We start from the raw sequence: 24188 nt of genomic DNA on the forward strand, positions 1-24188 counted from the left end.
CTATTGATGCCGGGCTCTCACCACATTCTGATTTAATTGCTATTGGGTGGTATCTGGTGCATTTGGGGGCGGGGAGGGCGGCGCGGGTTATTAAAGTTCCTCTGGTGATTTGAATGTGCAGTAAAGTTAAATTGGCCTTTGTTTTCAAAGTTTTTGTTATGCAAAATGAATAAGTTCTAAAGATCTACTGTACAACAGAGTACTTAGTTACTAATACAGAATTGTACACTAAAATATGTTAAGAAGATAGATCTCATGTTAAATGGTCTCATCAAAAAACAAAGAAACAAAACCCCACAAAAGAGCACAAGAAAATTTTGGAGCTGAATGTTTAGTACCTCGGTTATGGTGTTGGCATCAGGAGAGTACATATACATTAAGTGTGTGCCTTTGTTTGTAAATAAACTATAACTAAAAATAGCTAAAAATAAGATAAAAGAATGTTAAGTAAGCTAAAAAAGGAGATTTGTAAAACTATGTATCAGTGCCACTCTTCACACTCATTTTTTTTAATTTTGGAAAATAACAGTTATGTTAATAAAAGGTTACTTTTATTGATGTGTAATGAGTCTTCAATAATTTTTTCAGAGTGTAGAGGGGTTCTGAGACCAAGAATCTAAGAGACGTTGGTATGTTGGTGTAGGGATTAAGACCCTGGGCTCTGGAGCCAGACTGCCTGTTGCTACCATGCTTTGTCACCTGGGACACTCTGCTCACCTTCTCTAGCGTTCAGTTTCCTTGTCCATGAACCGTGTATAATAACAAAATTCACCTCTTAGACTTTTTGTGAGGTTAAATGAGTAATACACAAAAAACACTTAGCATGGTTCTTGGAACGTTATAGTGGCTTTCAACCAACATATATCCTCCGTGTTACTATTCTAGTTGTTATGAGTGGCTCGCATTGATGATCTTGCAGTATCAATGCAAAATCTGTGGGCCAAGCCATTCTTCCAACCAACTCATTTTTCCACACAACCATGGAGCCACTAGGTAGAATCTCTTAGAGAAATCAGCAGGAGATATGATAGACCTGGTCACTCCACACCGTGCGCTTTGGTTCATTTCTCTGTTTGTACGGTGGCAACACTGCATTGCTGTCCTTCGGTTCAGTGCATGCATGACTAACAGAGGAGTGGCACCAAGATGACCATGTGATTTGGGGAGAGGAAGAGATGGCATTGCAAAGAGGCAGGATGTGTTTTATCAGCCAAAAGTGTTCCCAGACCCCACTCTCTTAAGTCACTTCCCTTTGCTTCTGACAGTTGCCAGTCTTAAGATTCTAAGTTCCTTCTGGCTTTTTCTCACAAACATAATTCACTTCTTGATGATATTATAACATGTCTTTATTCCCACGGTGATATTCAGCACCATTAGTCACAACAATAAAAGGGTCTCCTCATAACTGAGAAAGACAGAGAGATGAATAATTCAATAATGCTGAAGGCCATCAACATAATCAAAATTCCCTGTAACAGAAGAAGAAGAAAAAAAGAATCACGGTATTAGCACAATAATGGTTTTTCTGATAACAGTGAGGTAGCAATGCCCATTTAAGAAAATCTCTTCCACATGTCTCAAGTGTATTGGATGCTTAGGAAGTAAAATAGTGGAGGATCACGAGAGCATACAGTTGTTTCAGCACAGGACAGCACATTATTTTCTTAGAGAAAGTCATACAAAACAATCCACATTCTATATCATATGCAGAAATGTTCCATTTCATAAATATATACAATACAAAGAAATAATGTGAAAAAGTGGTCTGTTGAAGGAGAAAGAAAGGTTAAGAAATAGAAAAAAAAAATAGAAGCGGAAATAGAAAAGGAAAGAAAAAGAGGGTAAAAACCCTAAAGGCACAGACAAAAGAGGAACGTGGAGAAAAACACACACAGAAAAGAAGCATAGGCGAATAGTACCATCTTCTGTTCTTTTTATCACTGCTAGAGACCATTTTCAAATGCTTTGTAGCTTGGCAACAGAGAGCATGAATAGGATACACACCTTGTTAGGAACCCAGAGGCTGGACATACAAGTGTTTTGCCGGTGAAAGTTTGTGAAGGTCATATGGTTAACATTCTGTTCTGCAACTGTATCTTTCTACATGTTTTGAGTATAGGTTAAAATATTGTTTATTTTAGAGTCACATGGTTTTTAATGGCCACATAATAATATCTCATGGTAGAGTTGCCATAATTCATTTATTCTTTAGTGACAGGAAATAATTTATTTACTTTTCCTCCTCTTCTGTTGTGTTTATTCATTCTTTTTTTTTTTTTAGATTTTATTTATTTATTTGACAGAGAGAGAGATAGTGAGAGCAGGAACACAAGCAGGGAGAGTGGGAGAGGGAGAAGCAGCTTTCCGCCCAGAAGGAGCCCCATGCAGGGCTCCATCCCAGGACCCTGGGATCATGACCTGAGCCGAAGGCAGACGCTTAATGACTGAGCCACCCAGGCACCCCATGTTTGTTCATTCTTAATGCTCTGAATAATGCTGCCAATAAGCATTCTTGTACACATGCCCTTATATGTAGGTGTTTAATTGCTATGGAGATAGCTACCTGGATATCTTTCATGTAAATAAATGCCTCCTTCCTTTCTGAAATGGTAGTAACATTTCAGATTTCTGCCACCAATACACAGGAACATCCTTTCCACCATTTCCCTACCTGTGATAATTTTTATAACTTTTATTTTTGCCAATCTAATAAATGTATCTTAGTCCACTATTAATTTAATTGGCATTTCCCTGACTACTAGTGAATTCGAACATCACTCTGAGTATATTTGGCCACCACATTTGCATTTTTGTAACTTCCCTCCTCATAATCTTGTCCATTTTTTAAATTGTGTTCTTGACTTTTTGTTAGTTATATTCATTCTTTGTATGTAAAAGCATTGAAACTGCTGTTATCTGCTTTAAAAATATTTTCCACTTCTTTTACCATGCCAGATTTTATATTTAAGTATATATGTATTTTACCCTTTTTTGATTTCCAGATCAACATGTATCACCCCAGTAAGTTCACTTGTGTCCCTTCCCAGTCAATCCCCCCTACCCCAGCCAGAGGCAACCACTGTTCTGATTACTAACACCATTTAATAACTTTGCCTGTTCATTTTTGTATCTGAATTTGTTTGTTCAGTATAATGGACTGAGATTCATCCATGCTGTTGCATGTATCAGTAGTCTGTTTTCTTTCTTGTTGCTAAGTAGTTTTCTGTTGTTTGAATAACCAGTTTCTCTAGCCACTCTGTTGTTGATAGACATTTGGATTGTTTCTAGTTTTTAACTGTTATGAATAGGTTTTCTGTGAACATTCTTGTATATATTGCTAAGACATAAAATAGGCCTTGTTAATTTTGATAAAAACTACCAAATAGTTTTCCAATGTGGCTGAGCCATTTTACATTCCCACCAAAAATGTGTAAGAATTCCATGTGCTTTACATTCCTGCCAACATTTTCTTTTGCCAGTCCTTTTCATTAAAGTCATTCTGCTGTGCATACAAACATTGTGATTTTGAATTTGCATTCCTCTGGTAACTAATAATGTTGAGCACATTTTTACATGCTTACTGGCTGTTGGCAGATCTTTTACTGTGAAGTACTTGTTCAAGTCCTACTCATTTTTTTTTGGTCTTTTTATTATTAATATTCAGGTGTGCTTAATATATTCTGGATATGGGTCTTTAGTCAGATATATGCATTGAGGAGATTATCTCCCATTCTGTGCCTTGCCTTTTTTTTTTTTTAACTTGAGATGTAATTGACATATAACATTGTGTGTGTGCATTGTTTGCACAAGGCGTGCAGTGTGTTGATTTGAAGCATTTATATGTTGCAATATGATTACCATTGTGGCATTAGATAACACCTCTCTCATGTCACATAATTATCATTTCACTTTTTGTAATGGGAACAATTTAAGATCTAATCTCTTTGCAACATCGAAGTATATAATACAGTATTGCTAACAATAAGCACAATGCTGTGCATTAGATCTCCAGAACTTTTTCATCTTCTAATTGAAAGTTTGTACTCTTTGGCAAACATCAGTCCAAATTCTCTGCCCCGCAGCCCCTGGTAACCACCGTTCCACTCTGTTTTTATGAATGTGGCTTTTTTAAGATTCCACATGTAAGTGATATTGTACAGTATTTGTTTTCCTCCATCTAGTCAGATGGAGATCTCATTTAGCATAATATCTTCAAAGTCCTTTCACTTTGTTGCAAATGGTAGGATTTCCTTCTTTCTTGGCACTGAATAATATTCCATTGTGAATGTACCACATATACATCCATTGGTGGATGCTTAGCTTGTTTCCATGTTTTGGCTATTGTGAATGTGGCTGCAATGAACATGAAAATGTTCATATCTTTTTGAGTTAGTGTTTGCTTTCTGATAAATACTCAGAAGTAGAATTGCTGGATTGTATAGTAGTTTTGACTTCTGAGGACCCTCCATGTTGTTTTCCATAGTGGTTGTGCAAGTGCATTTGCATTCCTACCATTAGTGCACAAGGGTTCCATTTCCTCCACAACCTCACCAACACTTGTTATTTCTTGTCTTTTTGATAATAACCTTCTAACAGATGTGAAGTGATATTTCACTGTGGTTGTGATTTGCGTTTTCCTGATGGCTCATGATACTGAACGTCTTTTCGTGTACCTGTTAGCCATCTGTTATGTCTTCTTTAGAAAAATGTCTCTTCAGATCCTCTGCCCATTTTTTATTTTTATTTTTTTGCTATTGAGTTGTACAAATTCTTTATATATTTTGCTTATTAGATATGTGATTTGTACATTTTTTTCCTATCCCATAGGCTGCATTTTCATTTTATTGGTGGTTTCCTTTGTTGTGCAGAAGCTTTTTAGTTTGATGTAGCCCCACTTGTTTATTTTGCTTTTGTTGCTTTTGCTTTGGGTGTCAAATCCAAAAAATCATTGCCAGGATGGATATCAAGTAGTTTACTACCTGTGTTTTCTTCTAGGAGTTTTATGGTTTTAGGTCTTACATTCAAGTCCTTAATCTGTTTTGAATTGATTTTTGTGTATGGTGTAAGATAGTAGTCTACTTTCATTTCTTTGTGTGTGGCTGTTTAATTTTCCTAATACCATTTATTGAAGAGACTGTCCTTTCCCTGTCATATATTCTTGGCTCCTTTGTTGTAAATTAATTGACCATATGTGCATGGGCTTATTTCTGGGCTCTCTATTCATTCCACCGATCTGTGTGTCTATTTGTATACTCATACCATGCTGTTTTGATAACTCTAGCTTTGTAGTATAGTTTGAAATCAGGAAATGTGATGGCTTCAGCTTTGTTTTTCTTTCTTTCTCAAGATGGCTGTTGCTATTTGGGGTCTTTTGTGGTTCCATAAAATTTTAGGACTATTTTCTATTTCTAAGAAAAATGCCATTGGTGTTTTGATGGGGATTGCATTAAATCTGTATACTGCTTTGGGTAGTAGTATGGACATTTTAACAATATTAATTCTTCCAATCCATGAACAGGGGATATCTTCCCATTTATTTGTGTCTTCAATTTCTTTCGTCAATGTCTTAAAGTTTTCAGTGTACAGATCTTTCACATCCTTGATTAAATTTATTCCTAAATAGGTTATCTTTTTTGATGTGATTGTTTTCGTAATTTCTTTCTCATAGCTCGTTATTAGTGTATAGAAATGCAACTGAAACTGATTTTTGTATATTGGTTTTTGTATCCTGCAATCTTATTGAATTTATTTTATTCTAATAGATTTTGGTGGAGTCTTTAGGGTTTTCTAGGTATATGCCCTCTGCAGACAGATACTTTTACTTCTGCCTTTCTGATTTTGATGCTTTTTCTTTGTTCTCTTCTCTTCCCTTCCCTTCTATTTTTCTTTCTTTCTTCCCCCAGTTGCTCTGGCCAGGACTTCTTGTACTTTGTTGAATAGAAATTACGAGAGTAGGCATCTTTGTCTTGTTCCTGATTTTAGAGGAAAAGTTTTGGCTTTTCCCTGTTTAGTATCATGTTAGCTCTGGGCTTGTCATATATGGCCTTTATTATGTTGAGGTGTGCTCCTTTATCTCAGTGTGTTGAGAATTTAAATTTTTTCACGTTGAATTTTGTTAGATTCTTTTTCTGCATCGATTGAGATGGTCATATGATTTTCATCCTTCATTGTGTTAATGTGGTATATCACATTTATTGATTTGTGTATGTTGAACCATCCTTGCATCCCTGGAATAAATACCACTTGATAATAGTGTAGGAGACTTTTAATATACTATTGAATTCAGTTTGCTAACAATGTATTGAGGATTTTTGCATATATGTTCATCAGGGATATTGGCTTGAAATTTCTTTTCTTGTAGCGTAGTTGTCTGGTTTTGGTGTGGGTAATCCTGGGCTTGTAAAATGAATTTGGATCCTTCTTTTCTATTTTTTTGAAGAGCTTAAGGATTGGTGTTAATTCTTCTTTAAATTTCTGGTAGAATTCACCAGTGAAGCCATCTGGTCTGGACTTTCCTCTTTTGGGAGGTTTTTGATTACTGATTCAGTATTCTTACTAGTAATTACTGTGTTCAGGACTAATTTGCCAATACCAATTGTTTTCAGGTTTGTTAGTCTGATATCTTTACTTCAACTTAACTTTTAAAGAATATTTTCACTGAACACTGAATTCTGGATTAGCAGTATTTTATTTCGGCAGTTTAAAATGTCATTCCAGTGTTTTCTGGCCTCTCTCAGGCCTCCAAATGAAAAGTCAGTTGGAAGTTTACCTTTGTTCCTTTGAATGTAATGTATTCACCTCTGCCCCCACCCCCAGCTTCTTTTTAGGTTTTGCTCTTTATACATTATTTTCCCTCAGAAATTTAAGTATCATGTGCTTTATGTACTTTTCCTTGTATTTTCCTGTTTGTGGTTTCTTTGATTCCTTTACAAAATCATCAGCCATTCTCTCTGTGAGCATCGTTCTGTGCTGCATTTTCATTTTCTCTCTTGTGGTTCTTCAGTTGTATATAGGGCACCTTTTTTTCTGTTCTGCTCCATATGTCCCTTATGTTTGTTCTTTCTAATATTTTATATCACTTTCTTCTCTTTGGGCATTAGTCTTCATATTTTATACTGATTCTCTTCCTGTGCCCTTCTGAAGTGTCTAATATGCTGTTCGCCCCATCTACTGAGTGCTTGGTTGCGGTTCTATAAATTCCAATGACTTCTTTCTAATGGGTTTCAGTGTCCCATAATATTCTCCAACTCATTCTCTTCTCTCTTGGATATAACAGCCATGTTTACTGTCAAGTTTGTATCTGATGACCCTACCATCTGTGTAACCACTGAGGTGGTTTCAATCATTGATTATTTTTTTTTAAAGATTTATTTATTTATCTCAGTGAGAGAGAGTGGGGGAAAGGGCTGAGAGAGAGGGAGAGAGAGAATCCTAAAGCAGACTCCCCACTGAGCACAGAGCCTGACCTGGGCCTCGATCCCAGGATCCTGAGATCATGACTTGAGCCAAAATCAAGAGTCAGACACTTAACCAACTGAGCTACCCAGATGCCCTGATTATTTTGTTTTTATTTTTTAGATGTTCAGTCCTATCTTCTGGTATGACTAATTTGTTTTGTTTTGTTTTACACTTAATAACAAATGTAGTATGCAAAAAATGGTAGAAATTCTAAATTATGTTATCTTCCTCTAGGGATGAATTAATTTTCTTCCATCAGACAGATTAGGAGAAGGTTACCATGATCAAAATAATTCAAGGACGAATTTCAGTTTTGTGAGGCTGGTCTGTTTCCTTTGTCCTTAATTCTAGGGTGTAGTCTTTCTTCAGAAGTGAAATTTTGGAGTGTTTACCAGACTCCACTACTCCTCTTGGTGGACTCTGAACAATGTGTGTGTGTCTGCGTACTGCATGACTGCTGAAATCTCTTCTTGGCCTTTTAGCCTCTTAGCTTCTTATCAACTTGGCTCCTGAGCTTTGCATCCTACACATCTTAGGTGTCAGCAAATAACTTGTGGAGAAAAGTGATGGAGAATTTTGGGTTTAGTTCATTCAACGTGTACAAATCTCACAGGATCCTTGTACTTTAAATCCTGGCTGCCATGGTTTCTTTCATGTATATTCAAACATTTGGAAGTTTTTTGTTATTTTAATAAGCTCTTAATAAAAATGGTTTTCACTAGAGAGATGCTCTGATATAAATTACTCTGTCATAACCAGAAAAAAAGGATCTGTATACTTTACTAGTATTTTCAGTAAACCAATCATTGGCTGTTTGATCCTTTCTGATGTGTGCATGATTTTTGTTTTGTTTTGTTTTCACTAATTTCTTCTCTTGTCATTATATATTAATTCCTTTCTTCTTCTTTCTTTGGACTAATTTTCTCTCCTTTAATCCCTGAGATTAATATTTGGGCCATTATTTTTCAAAGTTTCATATTTTATAGTATCTACATTTCCAAACTATGAATTGCCTTAAAAGTATTGCTTTACCTTCGCCCTCAAGTTTTTGAGCTTTCATTTCAGAACATCTTTGGATTCATATTATGATTTCTTTCCTGATCCAATAATTACTTTGAAACCTACTGCTTAATATCCAGCCACACAGGTTAAAATTATTTTTATCATTGCTTATTGTTTTATTGCATAGGTCATACACTAGGTCCTACTTCAACCTTTGGTATTAATCTGGAATTGTCATATTTACCAATATATAGTCATCTTTTGTTGGTATGTGTTACAAAATTGTGTATTCTTTGTTGTTGGATATAATAGACTAAATATATCTATTAGTTCTAGTTTTTTACTTTTGATGATACCATTAGGTGTTCAAACATATCAAAGTCTAAAAGTTCTTCAAACCTTCATGCTCTTCTCAGAGAAAACTCAGGTCCTTAGCAAACACAACTAACAAAAACACCATTTGCTCCCTTCTCTACTTATATGTTAATGCTGCCTGGTATTTTAAATACTTTATTTTTAATCTCAATATATATTATTATTACTGCATTACACAAGCAGTATTCACTTGTATTTGTCCACACGTTTATCACATTCTTTGTTCTTCATTCCTTCTTGCATCTCATTGTGCTACCGTTTTCTTTCTATTTGGAGTTCATTCTTTATTCCTTTAATTCTGGTCTGCAGGAGGCAAGCTCAATTATTCTGTATCTCTAAAAATTCTTCATTTCACTTCATTCTTGTAAGATTTTTTTCTTCTCCTTTTTCTGTTTCAAGTTTTTATTTAAATTCTAGTTAGTTAACATATAGTGTAATATTGGTTTCAGTAGTAGAATTCAGTGATTCATCACTTACATATAACACCCAGTGCTCATCACAAGTGCCCTCCTTAATGCCCATCACACACCTAGCTCATCCCTGCCCACCTCCTTCCAGCAACCATCAGTTTTTTCTCTATAGTTAGGAGTCTCTTTCCTAGATTGACTCTCTCTTTATTTACCCCCCCTTTGTTCATCTGTTTTGTTTCTTACACTCCACATATGAGTGAAATCATATGGTATTTGTCTTTCTTTGACTTATTTCACTTAGCATAGCACACTCTAGCTTCCGCCACGTCATTGCAAATGACAAGATTTCATTCTTTTTTATGGTTGAGTAATATTCCATTATGTATGTATGTATGTATGTATATCACAGTAATGGGTAGTGAGTGATAGGTTATTGGTTGACAGTTATTTTTTTCAGAATACTGAAGATATTGTTCAGTCTTTTGGCTTTTATTGTTGCTTTTGAGAAGTTAGGTATCAGTCCAGTTCCTTCTACTTTTTCTTTTTGGTAATTTTCATAGTTTTTAGTTTTTGTTTTAGTTAAGATTACTGAGAATTGATAATGAAACAAAACCATGATTTGAAAAATAACTGTACTTTGACTCAGCAAATTGATAAAGTATCAAAGCATGATATACAAGACCAAATATCTAAGTTCAAGATTTTAACATAAGATGTCTCAGAGCTTTATGTTCAAAATAGGGCCACAGAGAGATGTTTTAATGGTAATTCCATGTGAATTCATGTTTTCCAAATATTAGACCAGTGGCTGTCTCTACAACTGGTCTAGTTTGCAAATCTAACCAGTTCCTTTCCAGACTACTGTTACTCTCCCCTAAAATTACCTTATGACTCCTCCAGCTGATGAAATCCTATAAATGCCCTTTTCTGTTTCCCCCTATTGTGTCTGAGACCCATGCTCTCCCTTGATTAGCAAATTTAATAAATTCAGCTTTTAACTGTCATTGATTTTCCTGGTGGTCTTTGAAGGTGCTAGACAGTCACAGAGACCCCAGAGAGGTCTTGTCAGACCCCTCACTATTACGGTTCTGGTCCTTTGACTCACTTAGTGGCTATTCCACTGGCTGTCTGTGAGCAACCCTGTCCAGGGTTTGCACATCTATGTTGATGAGGCGATCTAGCACTTTATTGGGTAGGGTTTATTTTATTTGTCCTGGGAGTCAGGTTTCCCACGACTTTTTCATTATCCCTTCACATCTGTTCTTGTTTTCTTTTCCCTTGGTGGGGTAGGGGTGAAGAAAAAGATGGTCTGCCAAAGCTTTGCCACTAACCATCCTGTCTGTCTATCTGCCTCTTATCTATATTTTTGTGTATCTATAAGAATAAATCCTAGGGAAAGAGTTATGTCTTGTTAGCCAGCCACCAGCACTAATAAGTAACATGTCTCTTTGACCAATATCCTTTCTAGGACCAATTATCTTGGATTACTCATTAAAATCTTTTAAGAACCTTCTCTAGTCTTATCTATATGTAGGAAATTGGCTGTAGGAGAGACTCTTCTTCACATATTCCACCTGTCGGAGGCTGCTGATTTCTTGAGTCAGCAGGCAGGGGTGGATTTTCCAAGGCCTTCACTATCCCTATTTTCTTCTTACTTCCTGGTAATCATTGACTAAATTCTCAGAAATTAATTCTGTATTATATCTCAGTGAATGATTTGACTTTCATTCTGATAACTCTGATTATATAATAAATTTGTCAGTTTTTTCCACTAACAGATGTGGACTACTTTTCCTTGCCAGCCATCTAATTAATCATTCTTTGTGACCTTAGGCAGGTGACTGGTTATTTTGGAAATATCATCAGGGAAAGAGTACACTTGAGCCTTGTTGGATAAGATCTTACTAAAATCACCACCACCACCACTACTGCACTTATTATAGACGTTAAGCTATAATCCTCCAGAAACTTTACAAAAGCAAATGGTCTAAAAGATAGGACAGCTAATACACAGGTGGCCCAAGCTCCTCAGAATTAGGGACTAGACTGCTTCCACTCAAGGTGACTGGAACAAAACTACCCTCCCTCAAAATGACTGATGCCATTGATGGTGATGGGCTTATACTCTTGGCTATTTTATCTCCTCTATGCTAATTCAAGGTTCTAGATTATTGGTAGACAACTCTACTAACACAGCACTAACAAGACAGCCTTTTTTGAAAATCAGTATTGTCATGTTCCTTCATTCACTCATGCTGACAATAAGGGACAAACCCCTGAAACTGATCCAAGAAGGAATAGGAAATCTAAATAAACTGATAACAGGTAATTTAAGAAAACTTCCCACAAAAAAAAAAAAAAAAAAAAAGCCCAGACCTAGGAGACTTTACCAGTGAAGTCTTCCAGATGTTTATGGAAAATTCAACATAATTTTTCTCAAAATTTACCAAAAAGTATAAATGGAAGCAGTATTTTCCAACTCATTCTATAATGCCAGTATTAACCAGACACAAAAACCAAAGACATCACAAGAAAAGATGAGTATAGGCCAAGATCCCTTATAAATAAAGATGTAAAAATCTTTAACAAAGTATCAGAAAATTGAATCCAACAACATTTAAAAAGAATTATACAGCATGACTGAGTGGGATTTATCCCAGGATAAATTTATTTTTATTTAAGATAAAAAAGTGATGGGTATTAAGGAGGGCACATATTGCATGGAGCACTGGGTGTTATATGCAAACAATAAATCATGGAACATTACATCAAAAACTAATGATGTAATGTATGGTGATTAACATAACATAATAAAATTAAGAAAAACTAATAATGTACTGTATGGTGATTAATATAACATAATAAAAAAAGATAAAAAAGTCAATCACTGCAATGCACCATAACGATAGAATAAAGGACAAAAACCACATGATCATCTCAGTTGATACAGAAAAAGCATTTCACTAAATTCAACACACATGGTAAATATGTTCAGCAAACTAGGAAGAGAAGAAACTTCTTCAGCTTGATCAAATCCATCTAAAAAACCCTCAGCCGACATCATACTTAATGGTGAAAGACAAGATGTTTTCCTTCTAAGTACAGGAAAAAGATGAGGAAAGAGATCTACTCTTGCAACTGTGATATTTTACTTCTATGAAGACTCCCTTTTCCTTAGGTGACTGATTACTTTCCAGCTTTCTTGACAAATTTTGACGGGTCTTGTTGACTAATTTTTCTCTCCATGTAGATTTACATCTTTTCCATTCCCTTAAACTAATAATAGTGGTATTTTGGAAAAAGCAGAAATAAATGCCTGTTTTCAATATATACCATATTTTATCAGAAGTCCAGTCTGAATATTAAAGCCAAAACCAAAACCATAAAAATATTCCACTTAAGATTCTAATATATATCTGGGACTATGAATCACTACCATACTGCTATACCTGCATTTTTCTTCCTATATCACTCTACCTTTTATATTATACTCATTGGTATATATGCTTTATCTTCTCTACTCATCTGTGAATTCCTCAAGTTGGGGGTTATAATGTGTTTATTTTCTATTCCACAATGCCTGGTGTAACCTATCAGATATTATGATTTCTATAAATGTTTGTAAATAAAAGAAAATACATGTGTCCACAACATTATTTGGATTTTGCTGATTAGATGCTAATCAATCTTTATGATTACACCCATTACTCCTAGCCATAAAAATGCAGTATACTTACAATGAATAGGGTAGCAATGGCCTGACACTGACTAATTGTTTCAGCATAGCCACAAAAGAAGTGTTGATCTAGAATGAGACCAAATGTGAGGAGAATGATTCCAGCTGTTGCTGCCAGGGCACTAAGAGAATTCATTATTCGGCTTAACTTCACCTGAAAGAGATGAAAGACCATAACACTGAGTCTACAGACAAAAAGCAGTGGTGGGGGAGACTGGAGGGAGAGTTTTAGTCACAGCATTGCAATGCCACAAAGCAGCTGTGTGATCATATATGAGACACTTCATCCCTTTGGGCTTCAGGCACTCAGCTAGAGAATGAGGGAATCCAGTGAACTTTTAATAACCCTTCTATCCCCCACAGTCTGTACCTAATAAGTTAACTCCCATTTAGTTGGGGGGGACGGGTGCACACTGGACAAAAGGGATACTTAGGCATAGCCACATTGCCCTGCACTTTGATGCTCTGATAAAAGTCATGACCTACTTGCATTTTTGTTTTATGGCTCTTTTTAACTAAACATTGTATTTCTTTGCAATTTTTATTCCTTCCTAAAACTTCAAACCTACAGGAGAAGTCCTGTGTTGGAAATAATTTATTGGCTTGTTAATTAATATCTCACATTTTTGATTCTTTGAGAAAAGTAAAAATATTATACTTATAATTTATCTGTAAGTTAGACTTTTGCATTCATTAACACTGTATTACTTATTTTGAACTTCTGCTTATAAGGTTTATTTTATTTATTTATTTTTTAATTAGGTTGTCTTCACAGTGTGCCTATCCTGTGAGTCAAACTAGTGCCTTTCAAAGTGTCTGGCATGACAGAAAGAATGAATGAATGAGTTACTGGAATGCTGAGACCCATTTTACCATTTTGTTTAGGAACTTGGCTTTTATTCTATGCCTCAGTGTTTTCATATATAAAATAAGAAACTGGATGACCTAGAAAACTCTTCTGGCACTACTGTTTTATGATTCTATGGACAAAAGACCAGTGACATTGGTTGGTATCAGTACTTGACAGTTTGTGGAATTATAGTGGGTTAATGATTTTCCAAATTCACTTTCAAGGTTAAAATCATTATTTCAAAGTTATAAATTTTTAGTGAATGGTAAGATGTAACTCACCAGAATTTCTGTGGTTTTTCTTTCCAATGCAACTAGGAAGGCTCCAGAATTAATGAACTATTAAAAAGAATAAATATTTTAGTGATGGGCTTGCTTAACTGATGTTAAAGAGTTCTCAGAGAATAGACTTCTATGTGTTTCATTCACATGTCTTCCTTCCTAATTCACACGATCCTCAGAGCAGTGAGCAGGGTGAGATGCCTGATAAGGTAGTCCACAAATGAGTAGTGGACAAAATACTGAACTAGAAATTAGCTTTAGCCTTAACTATCTATTTGAACATGAGTTTTTTGTTTTTTTTTTTTTTTCTTTTAGCTTCACTGGGCTTTAGTTTTCTCATCTACCTTCCTCTTATAGCTATTGTGGAATGAGCTTTGATATCATGCCACACTGGTGTCAAATCAGTTCACAACCAATAAAATCAGATTCTGTCATTCTTATAAGACACATCCTTCATACCCATTTGCAATCCAGCATGTTCTGCCAGCTAATGTGCTGGGAATTCTGAAAAAAAATCCCAAGAATTTTCATGGAGGTGAGTCATATGTAGGAGCATCATCTAGTAGAAACTCCAAATCGGACTACAGCACATGCATTTTTAAGTTTCCAGTCCCACTGCCTTGTATTTCTTCAGCCTCATCTCTTCACCCTCACTCTTACAGGATAGAAAGTGTTCTCCCATACCTTGAGCCTTTTGTTCATGGTTCTCCCTTGGCATGCAGCAAGATATCCCTAGCCCTTATGCCCAACCATTCCCTACTCTCTACCATTCCTTCCACCATTCCTCTCTAGGTGCTCTCATCCTGATTAACCACCCATCCTTTAAAACTCAGCCAAGCTGGAGTGTCTCTGGGTGTCTTCCCCTCCTTTTTGTAGGTACCTTTCCTATAGAGGCAGTTCCTATGTCTGTCACCACTCATGACACCATATGGTGATGATCTGACTCTCTATTTGAGAGACCTTGAGACCAAGAACTGCGTTTTTCCTGAATTCCCACACACCATCCATTCTCTGGCACTAAACTAGGTGCTAAAATAATGTTTATTGAATGTAATTATGTAAATGCCTCTGTGTAGCTCAAAGGTACATCTAAGAAGCTTTCCCTGTTTCTTTACTTTTCTAAGGAGTAAACTGATCTTTCATCTCTCCTTACACAAGCACTGTGATATCATTTATCACATTACCTTGAAATGACCTCTTTACATGTTTTCTTTCTTGCTAAACTGAGAGCCCTTTGAAGGAAGGGCTCATGTATTATTATTTTTGTTTATTTTTCCCCCAGTTTTATTGAGATGTAATTAACATACAGTACTGTATAAGTTTAGGGCATGTGCATAATGATTTGACTTATATATATTGTGAAATGATTATAATAATTTTACTTCACGTCAATTATTTCATATAGATACAACCCCCCACCAAAAAAAAGGAAAAAGAAAAAGAGGAGAAAAATAATATTTTTCTTTGTGATGAGATTCTCTTAAAAAATTTCATGTATATCATACAAGTGTTAATTGAAATCATCCTGTTATACGTTGTATCCCTAGTACTTATTTATCTTATTACTGGAAGCTTGTACCTTTTGACCACCACCCTCCATCCCGGGATCTCTCTCCTCACTCTCTGCCCCTGGTAACCTTAAATCTGAGCTCTTTATCTATGAATTTTTTGAAGTTCTAAATATCAGTGAGATCATGCAGTATTTGTCTTTCCCTGTCTGACTTATTTCACTTAACATAATGCCCTTATGGTCTAACCATGTTGTTGCAAGTGGCAGGATTTCCTTGTTTTTTTATGGCCTGTATATATATATACACACTTCTTTATCATCCATTCATCTGTTGATGGACACTTAGGTTGTTTACATGTCTTGATTTCTGTGACTAATGCTATGGACATGGAGCTGCAGATGTATTTGTGACATAGGGTTTTCATTTCCTTTGGATATATTCCCAGAAGTGGAATTGCTAGATCATATATGGTCATTTTATTTTTAATTTTTTGAGGAAACTTCATACTGTCTTTCATAGTGAGGGTCCATGTATTGTTAACCTTTCGATCCTCATTGCCTTCCACTATGTATCTGGCTTATAATGGATAGCAACTCATTTTGAATGAATGAATGGACAAATGACATCAAGACCCAAGGACATATTCCCAAAGGAACTTCAGGACCCAAAGATGGAATGTCAGCAACTCTGATGAATTAATGGGGAAATAATTTCAATAAAGTTGATTTTTATTTTATCTTTACAAAGCATATCCTACAACTGAATGCAGCTCATTTTAAGGGAATTAAGAATTCCCTAGTATCCCTGTTGTCATGGCTTCAAATTGAACTCAATTGACTATACTCACCAAAACTGAGCTCCAGAATGGATATCCTGAAACAAATATAAAGGGGAACCGTGGGTATGGATTTTCAAGGGTGAAAAGGAAAACAACTCCAAAAGAAAAGTTCATCACTCCAAACAGGATCTGCATAGCCTATAAATAGAGTAAAAAGTCATGGTAAGGAAAAAGCAAAATGGTAGGTTTCCTTTCCAAAAATATACATGATCTTCTTTTGGTTAAAAGGATTTGGTGATTACCTTCTTTTATAAATAGGGGAAGGATAGTAGAAACCCCTTATGATGCTCCCAGGTGTTTTCTTGATCCCTTTATCTGATATTTGGTAACAGGTAAAATGATCTAAATCAGTGCTCTGGAAAATGTAGCCCATGGATTGGCAACATTAGGATCGCCTGAGAATTAGAGATGCAGACTCTCAGGCCCTATATCCTATATCCTATACTTACTGAATAGAATCTCCAGGTTAGACCATGTCAAACTCTCCAAGCAGCGGGGAAATGAAAATCAAAACCACAAAGTGATAGGACCTCGCATCTGTTAAAATGGCTAACATCAAAAAGACAAGATAGCAGATGCTGGTGAGGATGTGGTGCCCTGTTGGTAGGGATGTATCACTATGGAAAACAGTATGGAGATTCCTCAAAAAATTAAAAATAAAACAAATAATGAAAAAAAAGTAAAGCAGTGGTTTGACGATTGCTAGGGAAGATTGGTGAGAATGACGTAAAGAATGGAAGGTGTACCATGTGTGAGTGTTTGTTCTCTGCCCTCTTACTCTCCATCTGCCTTCTCTGAGTCCTTTCTTTCACTCCCATAGCAACTATGACCTTTAAGTAGGTGAATTGTGAAGGATATCCTTTTCCTCAAGTCCAAGTCCATTTGAGTAAGTTCAACTCAATAGCCACTATCCATTCATCTAAACTATTAAAATTGTTTTCTAACTGGCTTTTCTGCACCAGCTTCCTTTTTCTCTATTCTAGTGTTCTGTCAGTGCTGAAGTAAGATCGCAAAACAGAACCAATCTGGTTACTCTTCTCAATTTGTTTGAAACAAAGCTCCCAAATCTGGTGGTCATCAAATTCAGAGAAGTGTTTACAAAATACAGATTTCAACCCCCCCCCCACTCCCTCAAAATTGATATTCGGTAGTTCTGGAACAAGGCCTGGGGACTTGGTATACACACTTTATAAAGCTCCTTAGGTGATTTGTTGATTTCACAGATTGGAAACTACTTGTCAATATTGTAAAGTCTAAGTAGGGATGGGTATAAGATTCTTGGCAATTAGGTCTCCAAATTACCTTCTGCTTGTTTCCTTTTCTCCCCAAAATATTATTTTTCACATTTTAAAAAAATGTTGGTAAAATATCTATAACAAAATTTACAGTACATACTTACCATTTTATTTAAATTAATAGGCTTTATTTTTATTTTTTATTTTTTAAAGATTTTATTTATTTATTTGACAGAGAGAGAGAGCACAAACAGGGGGAGCTGCAGAGGGAGAGGGAGAAGCAGGCTCCCCACTAAGCAGGGAGCACGATGCGGGGCTGGATCCCAGGACGCTGGGATCATGACCTGAGCTGAAGGCCAAGGCTTAACCAAATGAGCCACTCAGGCGTGCCTAGGCTTTATTTTTTAAAAGCAGTTTTAGGTTAACAGCAAAATTGAGTGAAAAGTACAAAGTTCCCATCTATTTCCTGTTTCCCTCCCCTATTGCTTCCCCCACTATCAATATCCCGTATCAATGTGGTATATTTGTTACAATTGAACCGACACTGACACATCATTGGCAGCCAGAATCCATAGTTTACATTAGGCTTCGCTGTTGCTGTTGTACATTCTGTGGGTTTTGACAAATGTGTAATGACATGTATCCACGATTATAGTATTGTGCAGAATAGTTTTCCTGCTCTAAATATCCTCTGTCCTCCACCTATTCATCCCTCCCTCTCTGCTCCAACCCTTGGCAACCACTGATCTTTCTGTCTCCATTTTTTGGCTTTTCCAGAATGTCACATAGTTGGAATGATATAGTTTGTTGTCTTTACGGGCTGGCTTCTTTCACTTAGAAATGCATATTTTAGTTTCCTTCATGTATCTTCATGGCATGATGGTTTATTTATTTTGAGCACTGAATAACATTCCCTTGTATGGACGTACTGCAGTGTATTTATCGATCCTGATTTTTCTTATTTCTTTTTTTTTGTTTGTCTTTTAATCCCCTTAAATATTTCGGGTCTAATGTGCTTCCTCCCAGCTCTTTCGTCATTCCCAAACTATGCTACCATGAGTTCTTTGTTCATGGTGCTTTCTCTATCTAGAATATTCTGCTCTCCTCCTCCCCTTTCATATCTACTTATTAAAATTCCATCACTTCTTTAGTGTTCAGACTAAATGCCAGAATTGCCATAATGTTGTCCCATTGCTTTTAGATAGAAGTAACTGTTCCCTCTCTGGGTTCCCCTGCCTCTCACACCCAACCATTTATGGCTCTTATTAGATGCTACTGTGAAACGTGGTATTTAATATTGTTAATTTTTTCTTTCTAAATTGTGTATTCTCTCCTCAATGAGAGAAACTAGGTTGTATTTATTTCTGTAACCCCATAGTGTCTAACATAGTTTTTTGCACATAGTTCATTCCATATTTGTTAAAGTAATTTGAACGCTTTAGCAGAAGTTTCAGTACCATTATATTTGAATAGATGTTAAAGCAGTTTAGACTGATGGCCCTTTTCTGCATGTCAGTGGGCCATTTTTCTCTACTTTGTTTTTTTTTCCTGGGGGAAAAAAGTCAATTTCTTTCTATTTTCCACTCTGGAAGTCTTGGGGTTGAAATGACAAATATTTTATAAGATATAGACACTATCACAGCCTTAAACATACTGAATCACATTTTCTGAAAGGAGATTGGTAAATAAAAAATAATTAATAGTCATGAAATGGATAAGTGGGTGGAGAGATGAGCATTTACAGTATTAAGGGGATTTTCTGCAAAAGCCCCACATATAAAAATACCATACAATATTGTGAAACTGAATTCTGAGTCTTGATTGGGAAAATGTAAAACTGTCGAACTCAGTAACCCAGGATATAAAATCTGATCTATTGACGTCTACCTGATTTTCTCTTTCTTTTCTCTGAACTTAACTATGAAAAAACTCCTAGGTAGTGAGTTTGGAGATTTTTACTTTAACTGCAGTCTTCAAGAGCCCAGGGATTTTGGCTTATTCATTTTATATCTTCCTCTCCATAGAACCTTTTACATAATTGGTTTAGAAATGTGACATATACTTCCTGAACTGGATGGAAATAAAAGTTGGAATTAGCTCCTACCTTGAAACATTGTGCCACCAGACATTTCTTTCCCTCTTCTTCTCCCCCACCCCCTATCTTAGTTCAGTTTCTATTGCAAAGTTATAGAATCTGTAACATCCTGCTGGGGGTGGTTGATTAAGCCCATGGTTCATAGACTGGGTGGCTTATAAAAAACAGGAATTTATTTCTCATGATTCTGTAGGCTGAAAGTTTGAGATCAGGGTGCCAGCATGGTTGTGTTCTGGTGTAGACCCCTTCTGGGTTGCAGACCGCCAACTTCTCTTTTGTAACTTCACATGGTGGAAAGAGAGCTAGCTACCTCTCTGACCTCTTCTTAAAAGGGCACTAATCCCATTCATGAGGGCTTTACCATCATGAAGTAATTACTCCCCGAAAGCCCCACCTCCAAACACCATTACACTGGAATTATGGTTTCAACTATGAATTGTGGGGAGCACAAACCGTCCGTAACACACCCTCAGTAGAATATACATTGTGGCAAATCTGACTTACCCCTAAGATTTTCATTTTTGTAGCAAGTAATTTTGGAAAAGGGCCGCTTGTATCATAGGTTGTGGCTGTAAGGTCTGCTGACTGCAAGTCAGGAACATTGATATCTGGGGGAAATACCAGAAACACAGGATTGTGTGCAGTGTTTGAATCCATGATGGTGCAGTTGATATTTTGAAATGAAAAAATGTTCTTGATGGTACTTAAGTCTAGACCATGTTCTTCTTCTGTACCAAGGCTGTCTGGAGTACTGGCATTGTTGTGCTTTGTCTTGGAATTATAGAACCATAGAGTCACAGAGTCATGGAATCTCAGGATTGGTCGAGATCTCAAGGTTAGTGAGTAAAATACCCAGGACTGGAGGTCAGAGGACCTGCCCAGTAGTCCTAGTTCAGTCAGGAACTCACTGTGACCTTGGGCAAGTCACATCCCCTCTCTTGGTTTCAGATTCCATATATGTACATTGATCAGGCTGGGCTAGATGATCTGTGAAGACATTTTAGTTCCCAAATAAAGGAGTATTGCGAATACTTATTCTAGTTCTCCGTCTTCTGGAGGTAGGGGACAAAAGCTCTCAGGCCCTCAGAATTAATTAATAATCCACTTCTTGAAGTAGACATAGTGTCTGTTTAGCCTATCACTTTTGTTTTTGCCACCTGATTTTATTAACTTTAGCTGTGAACAAACCACCTCAAAACTTAGTGGCTTCAAACAACCAGCATTTGATTTTGCTCAGAATTCTGTGGGTCATGTGGGTGGTTCTCCCGGTCTGGTCAAGCTCCGCTCTTGTGTGCCAAGTTTTCTCTGCATCTGTGGTCAGTTGGTGGAGTGGCCAAAGCTAGATGATTTAGCATGGCCTCAGTCACATATCTGGCAGTTGGTAGGCTCTTGGTTCTTCTCCAACTCACAAATGTTTTTTAAACTTCTGCTGAATCATGTATGCTAATCTCTCATTGACCTACGCAAATTGCAGAGACAACCCATATTCGAGGATAAGGAAACACTCCATACCTTCACGGGAAGATCTATACTGTCATATTGCAAGGACATGGATGAAGGGAGGAGAAGAACTTGTATCCATTTACACACTCTACCTTGTCATTCTCTGGTGTTTCCTAATAAGATCAGGTCTTCCTAAATTAAAAAATCCTGATGAGACAGCCTCTAGCCACTTGACAGTTAGAACATATTAAAGGACCAACCTTACCTTCCAGCATTCAGTTTTTCATGAACGTAGAATCCTAATGGTGATCTTCCCTTATGAAAATCCTTTGCTATTGGGTTAGTGTTCTCTGAGTTAAGCAAACTCTATTCCAATATACTTTATAATACCATTTCATCCTTATTTACTCATGTTTTAGCTTTCCTCTGAACCTTTTCCAGTTCCTCTTTCTCTTTCTCTTTTTCCCTAAGCATGATGACTAGAACAATGTTTTAATAGCCATCAGACAAATGGTAGAAAGAGTACTTGAAGTTTTTATTATGCTTCAATTCATGCAAGCTAATTCTGGAGAGGCAGTTCTGAAAGACTCAATCCTTGGAGCATCGAAGCTTAGAATTAATGCCAAACCCTTTTATGTACTAGGTATGTGGTCTTGACTAAGTGATACATTAATTTATATATTCATATTAACTTACCAACTTATTAAAATATTATATCTTTTATCTAAAAATGAGAATAAAAATTGTTACCTTATAGGTATAAAATATAAGTTTACCTTATTGTGAGTGAATTATTAAGTATTTGGTATGTAGTGGATGCTAAATAAATTATAATTACAAAAATAATAGCAATTAACATTTTTTATTATTATTACTATTTTAATCATAGTGGCTAAATGCTTCGTTTTATTTTTTCATTGTTTCCAAAGTTCATTTTGGTTGGTTCTTTATCAGCTAAATGTTCAATGTATTTTTGTAAACTTAGCTATAGGAACTTTGGAAATGTCACACTGAGTTGGTTCAGAAGTTATTTTACCTCATTTCTACATTTCAGCGTGGCTGTGGAACTCCATAGCCCTCCTGCTAATAAAGCATCTAGGCCCACTGATACATGGGTAAGATAAATTTGTGCACTACTTTTCCTTTTTCCCATATCTTTAGATTTCTTTTTATCTTCCAATCTGCCAAAATCTACTCTTTTCATGGGAATTAATCTAGCTCTAAAGTGGTTTATGGAATAATGTATAATACCCTGTATTCCTCAATGTTCCCAAATCAAGCTTTACTTCAAGCCTCTTATTGCTGGTTATTCCAGGGAAGTTACAATGATCCAAGTGATTCATGTTCTCAGATTCATAGTTAATGGGATCAGGCCTCTCCTTTTCACAGCTTCCCTAATTTCCTTGCTAGAAAGTTCCAAGAAAGGCCCTCTGTGCACTTTATCTTTCTCTTCTCTTCCTGCAGTTGAAGCTTAATTCTGTTTTTAAATTTCTTATTTTTCTCTGTGTTGCATAATCTCCCCCCTTTAATCGATCCATAGTCATATTCTAGACAGTAGCAGTCAACTAGTGTGCCTGGATGTCATCTGGTTAGGGGCTTGCAGATCCTCTAGATTTCTCTTGTTCTTCAAATTATAAATATCTTGGGGCACCTGGGTGGCTCAGTCATTAATCGTCTGCCTTCGGCTCAGGTCACGATCCCAGGGTTCTGGGATCGAGCCCCGCATTGGGCTCCCTGCTCGGCGGGAAGCCTGCTTCTCCCTCTCAGGCTCCCCCTGTTTGTGTTCCTTCTCTTGCTGTCTCTCTCTGTCAAATAAATAGATAAAATCTTTAAAAAAATTTAAAAAAAATTAATTATAAATATCTTATTCCATGAATGATGATAAAACCCAGTGTCCCTCCCAGGTATATTTCAGAAGGGGTAATTAGATATGAGGGAAGGCTATTATTTTAACCGTGGACTAAAGGGGAAATAAAATCATCCCCCAGAACATCACATAGGTAAAAACATACAATATATCAGAACCTAAAAATAAATTAAAGCCCTTAATTAGAAAGATATGAAGGATACTGAAATGTAGGGTTTCTTAAATCAATGACATAGTAAGTTTATCTAACAGAGAAGCTCACAGATGGCAAACACTGTATGCTCCAACCTTCCAATAAAATTTTCTCATATTTCCCTCTATCATGTGGACAACCAAAAATTATTAGAAATGTGAGGAAACATGAAATATAGAAACAGAAATAAAAAAAAATAGGGACTATATAAGAGAAAAAAACTTGACCAAAAATCCACTAATACACTCAGAAGTGTAGGAAGAAATATTGCATCCATGAAATGAGAACACTATAAAATGGAAACAGAGAACAAATAGATCTCCTGAAAATGAAAATGATAGCCAAAAAGAAAATCTCAGTAGAAGAGTTGGGATGTTAAATAGAGAAAATTAACCAGAGTGTAGAAAAAAAGAGCAAGGTAATAGAAAATAGAAGATAAAATATAATAGTAATAATAATGATTATAAAATGGCTAATTCAGGAGATTCAACAGCAGTTACAGAAAAAGAGAAAGAACAGAGGGGGAGAAAATAATTTAAAAATTTATATTTAAATACTCAGAGGAATTGATGAAAATAGACCCACATGAATAAATTTTAGAGCAGTTGGTACAAACAAAACATTCTTTAAGATTCCAAGAGGAAAAAATTGAGTCACACATAAAGGACTAGAAACCAGAATGGCTTTGGACTTTTCAACATCAATACTGGAATTGAGAAGACAGTGAAGCCTTAAGCATTCAGAAGAAAAAGTTCTAATCTAGAATTTTATAGCCAAGACAAACCATCAAACTTTTGAAGATATATGAATTAACATATTTTCAGACATACACAATTTCCAAATTTTATCTTCTATGTGCTTTTTCTCAAAAGGCTACTGGAAACATAAAAGGAT

General features: G+C 36.1%; 1 protein-coding gene across 1 annotated transcript; it reads right to left on the bottom strand.

The window, feature by feature from the left end:
- Nucleotides 1-865: 865 nt before the first annotated feature.
- MS4A5 (membrane spanning 4-domains A5) lies at nucleotides 866-20448 on the bottom strand. The gene is made up of 5 exons (XM_081797407.1): nucleotides 20296-20448; nucleotides 16471-16599; nucleotides 14113-14169; nucleotides 12983-13135; nucleotides 866-1469 (listed from the first exon to the last, which is right to left on the bottom strand). The coding sequence occupies exons 1-5, from the start codon at nucleotides 20446-20448 to the stop codon at nucleotides 1374-1376; spliced, it is 588 nt and encodes a 195-aa protein (XP_081653533.1). The 3' UTR covers nucleotides 866-1373.
- Nucleotides 20449-24188: the final 3740 nt, after the last annotated feature.

Source organism: Leptonychotes weddellii, chromosome 11 (genome assembly GCF_054177405.1).
Source record: "Leptonychotes weddellii isolate Sample4059 chromosome 11, ASM5417740v2, whole genome shotgun sequence".
Lineage (NCBI taxonomy): Eukaryota > Metazoa > Chordata > Mammalia > Carnivora > Phocidae > Leptonychotes > Leptonychotes weddellii.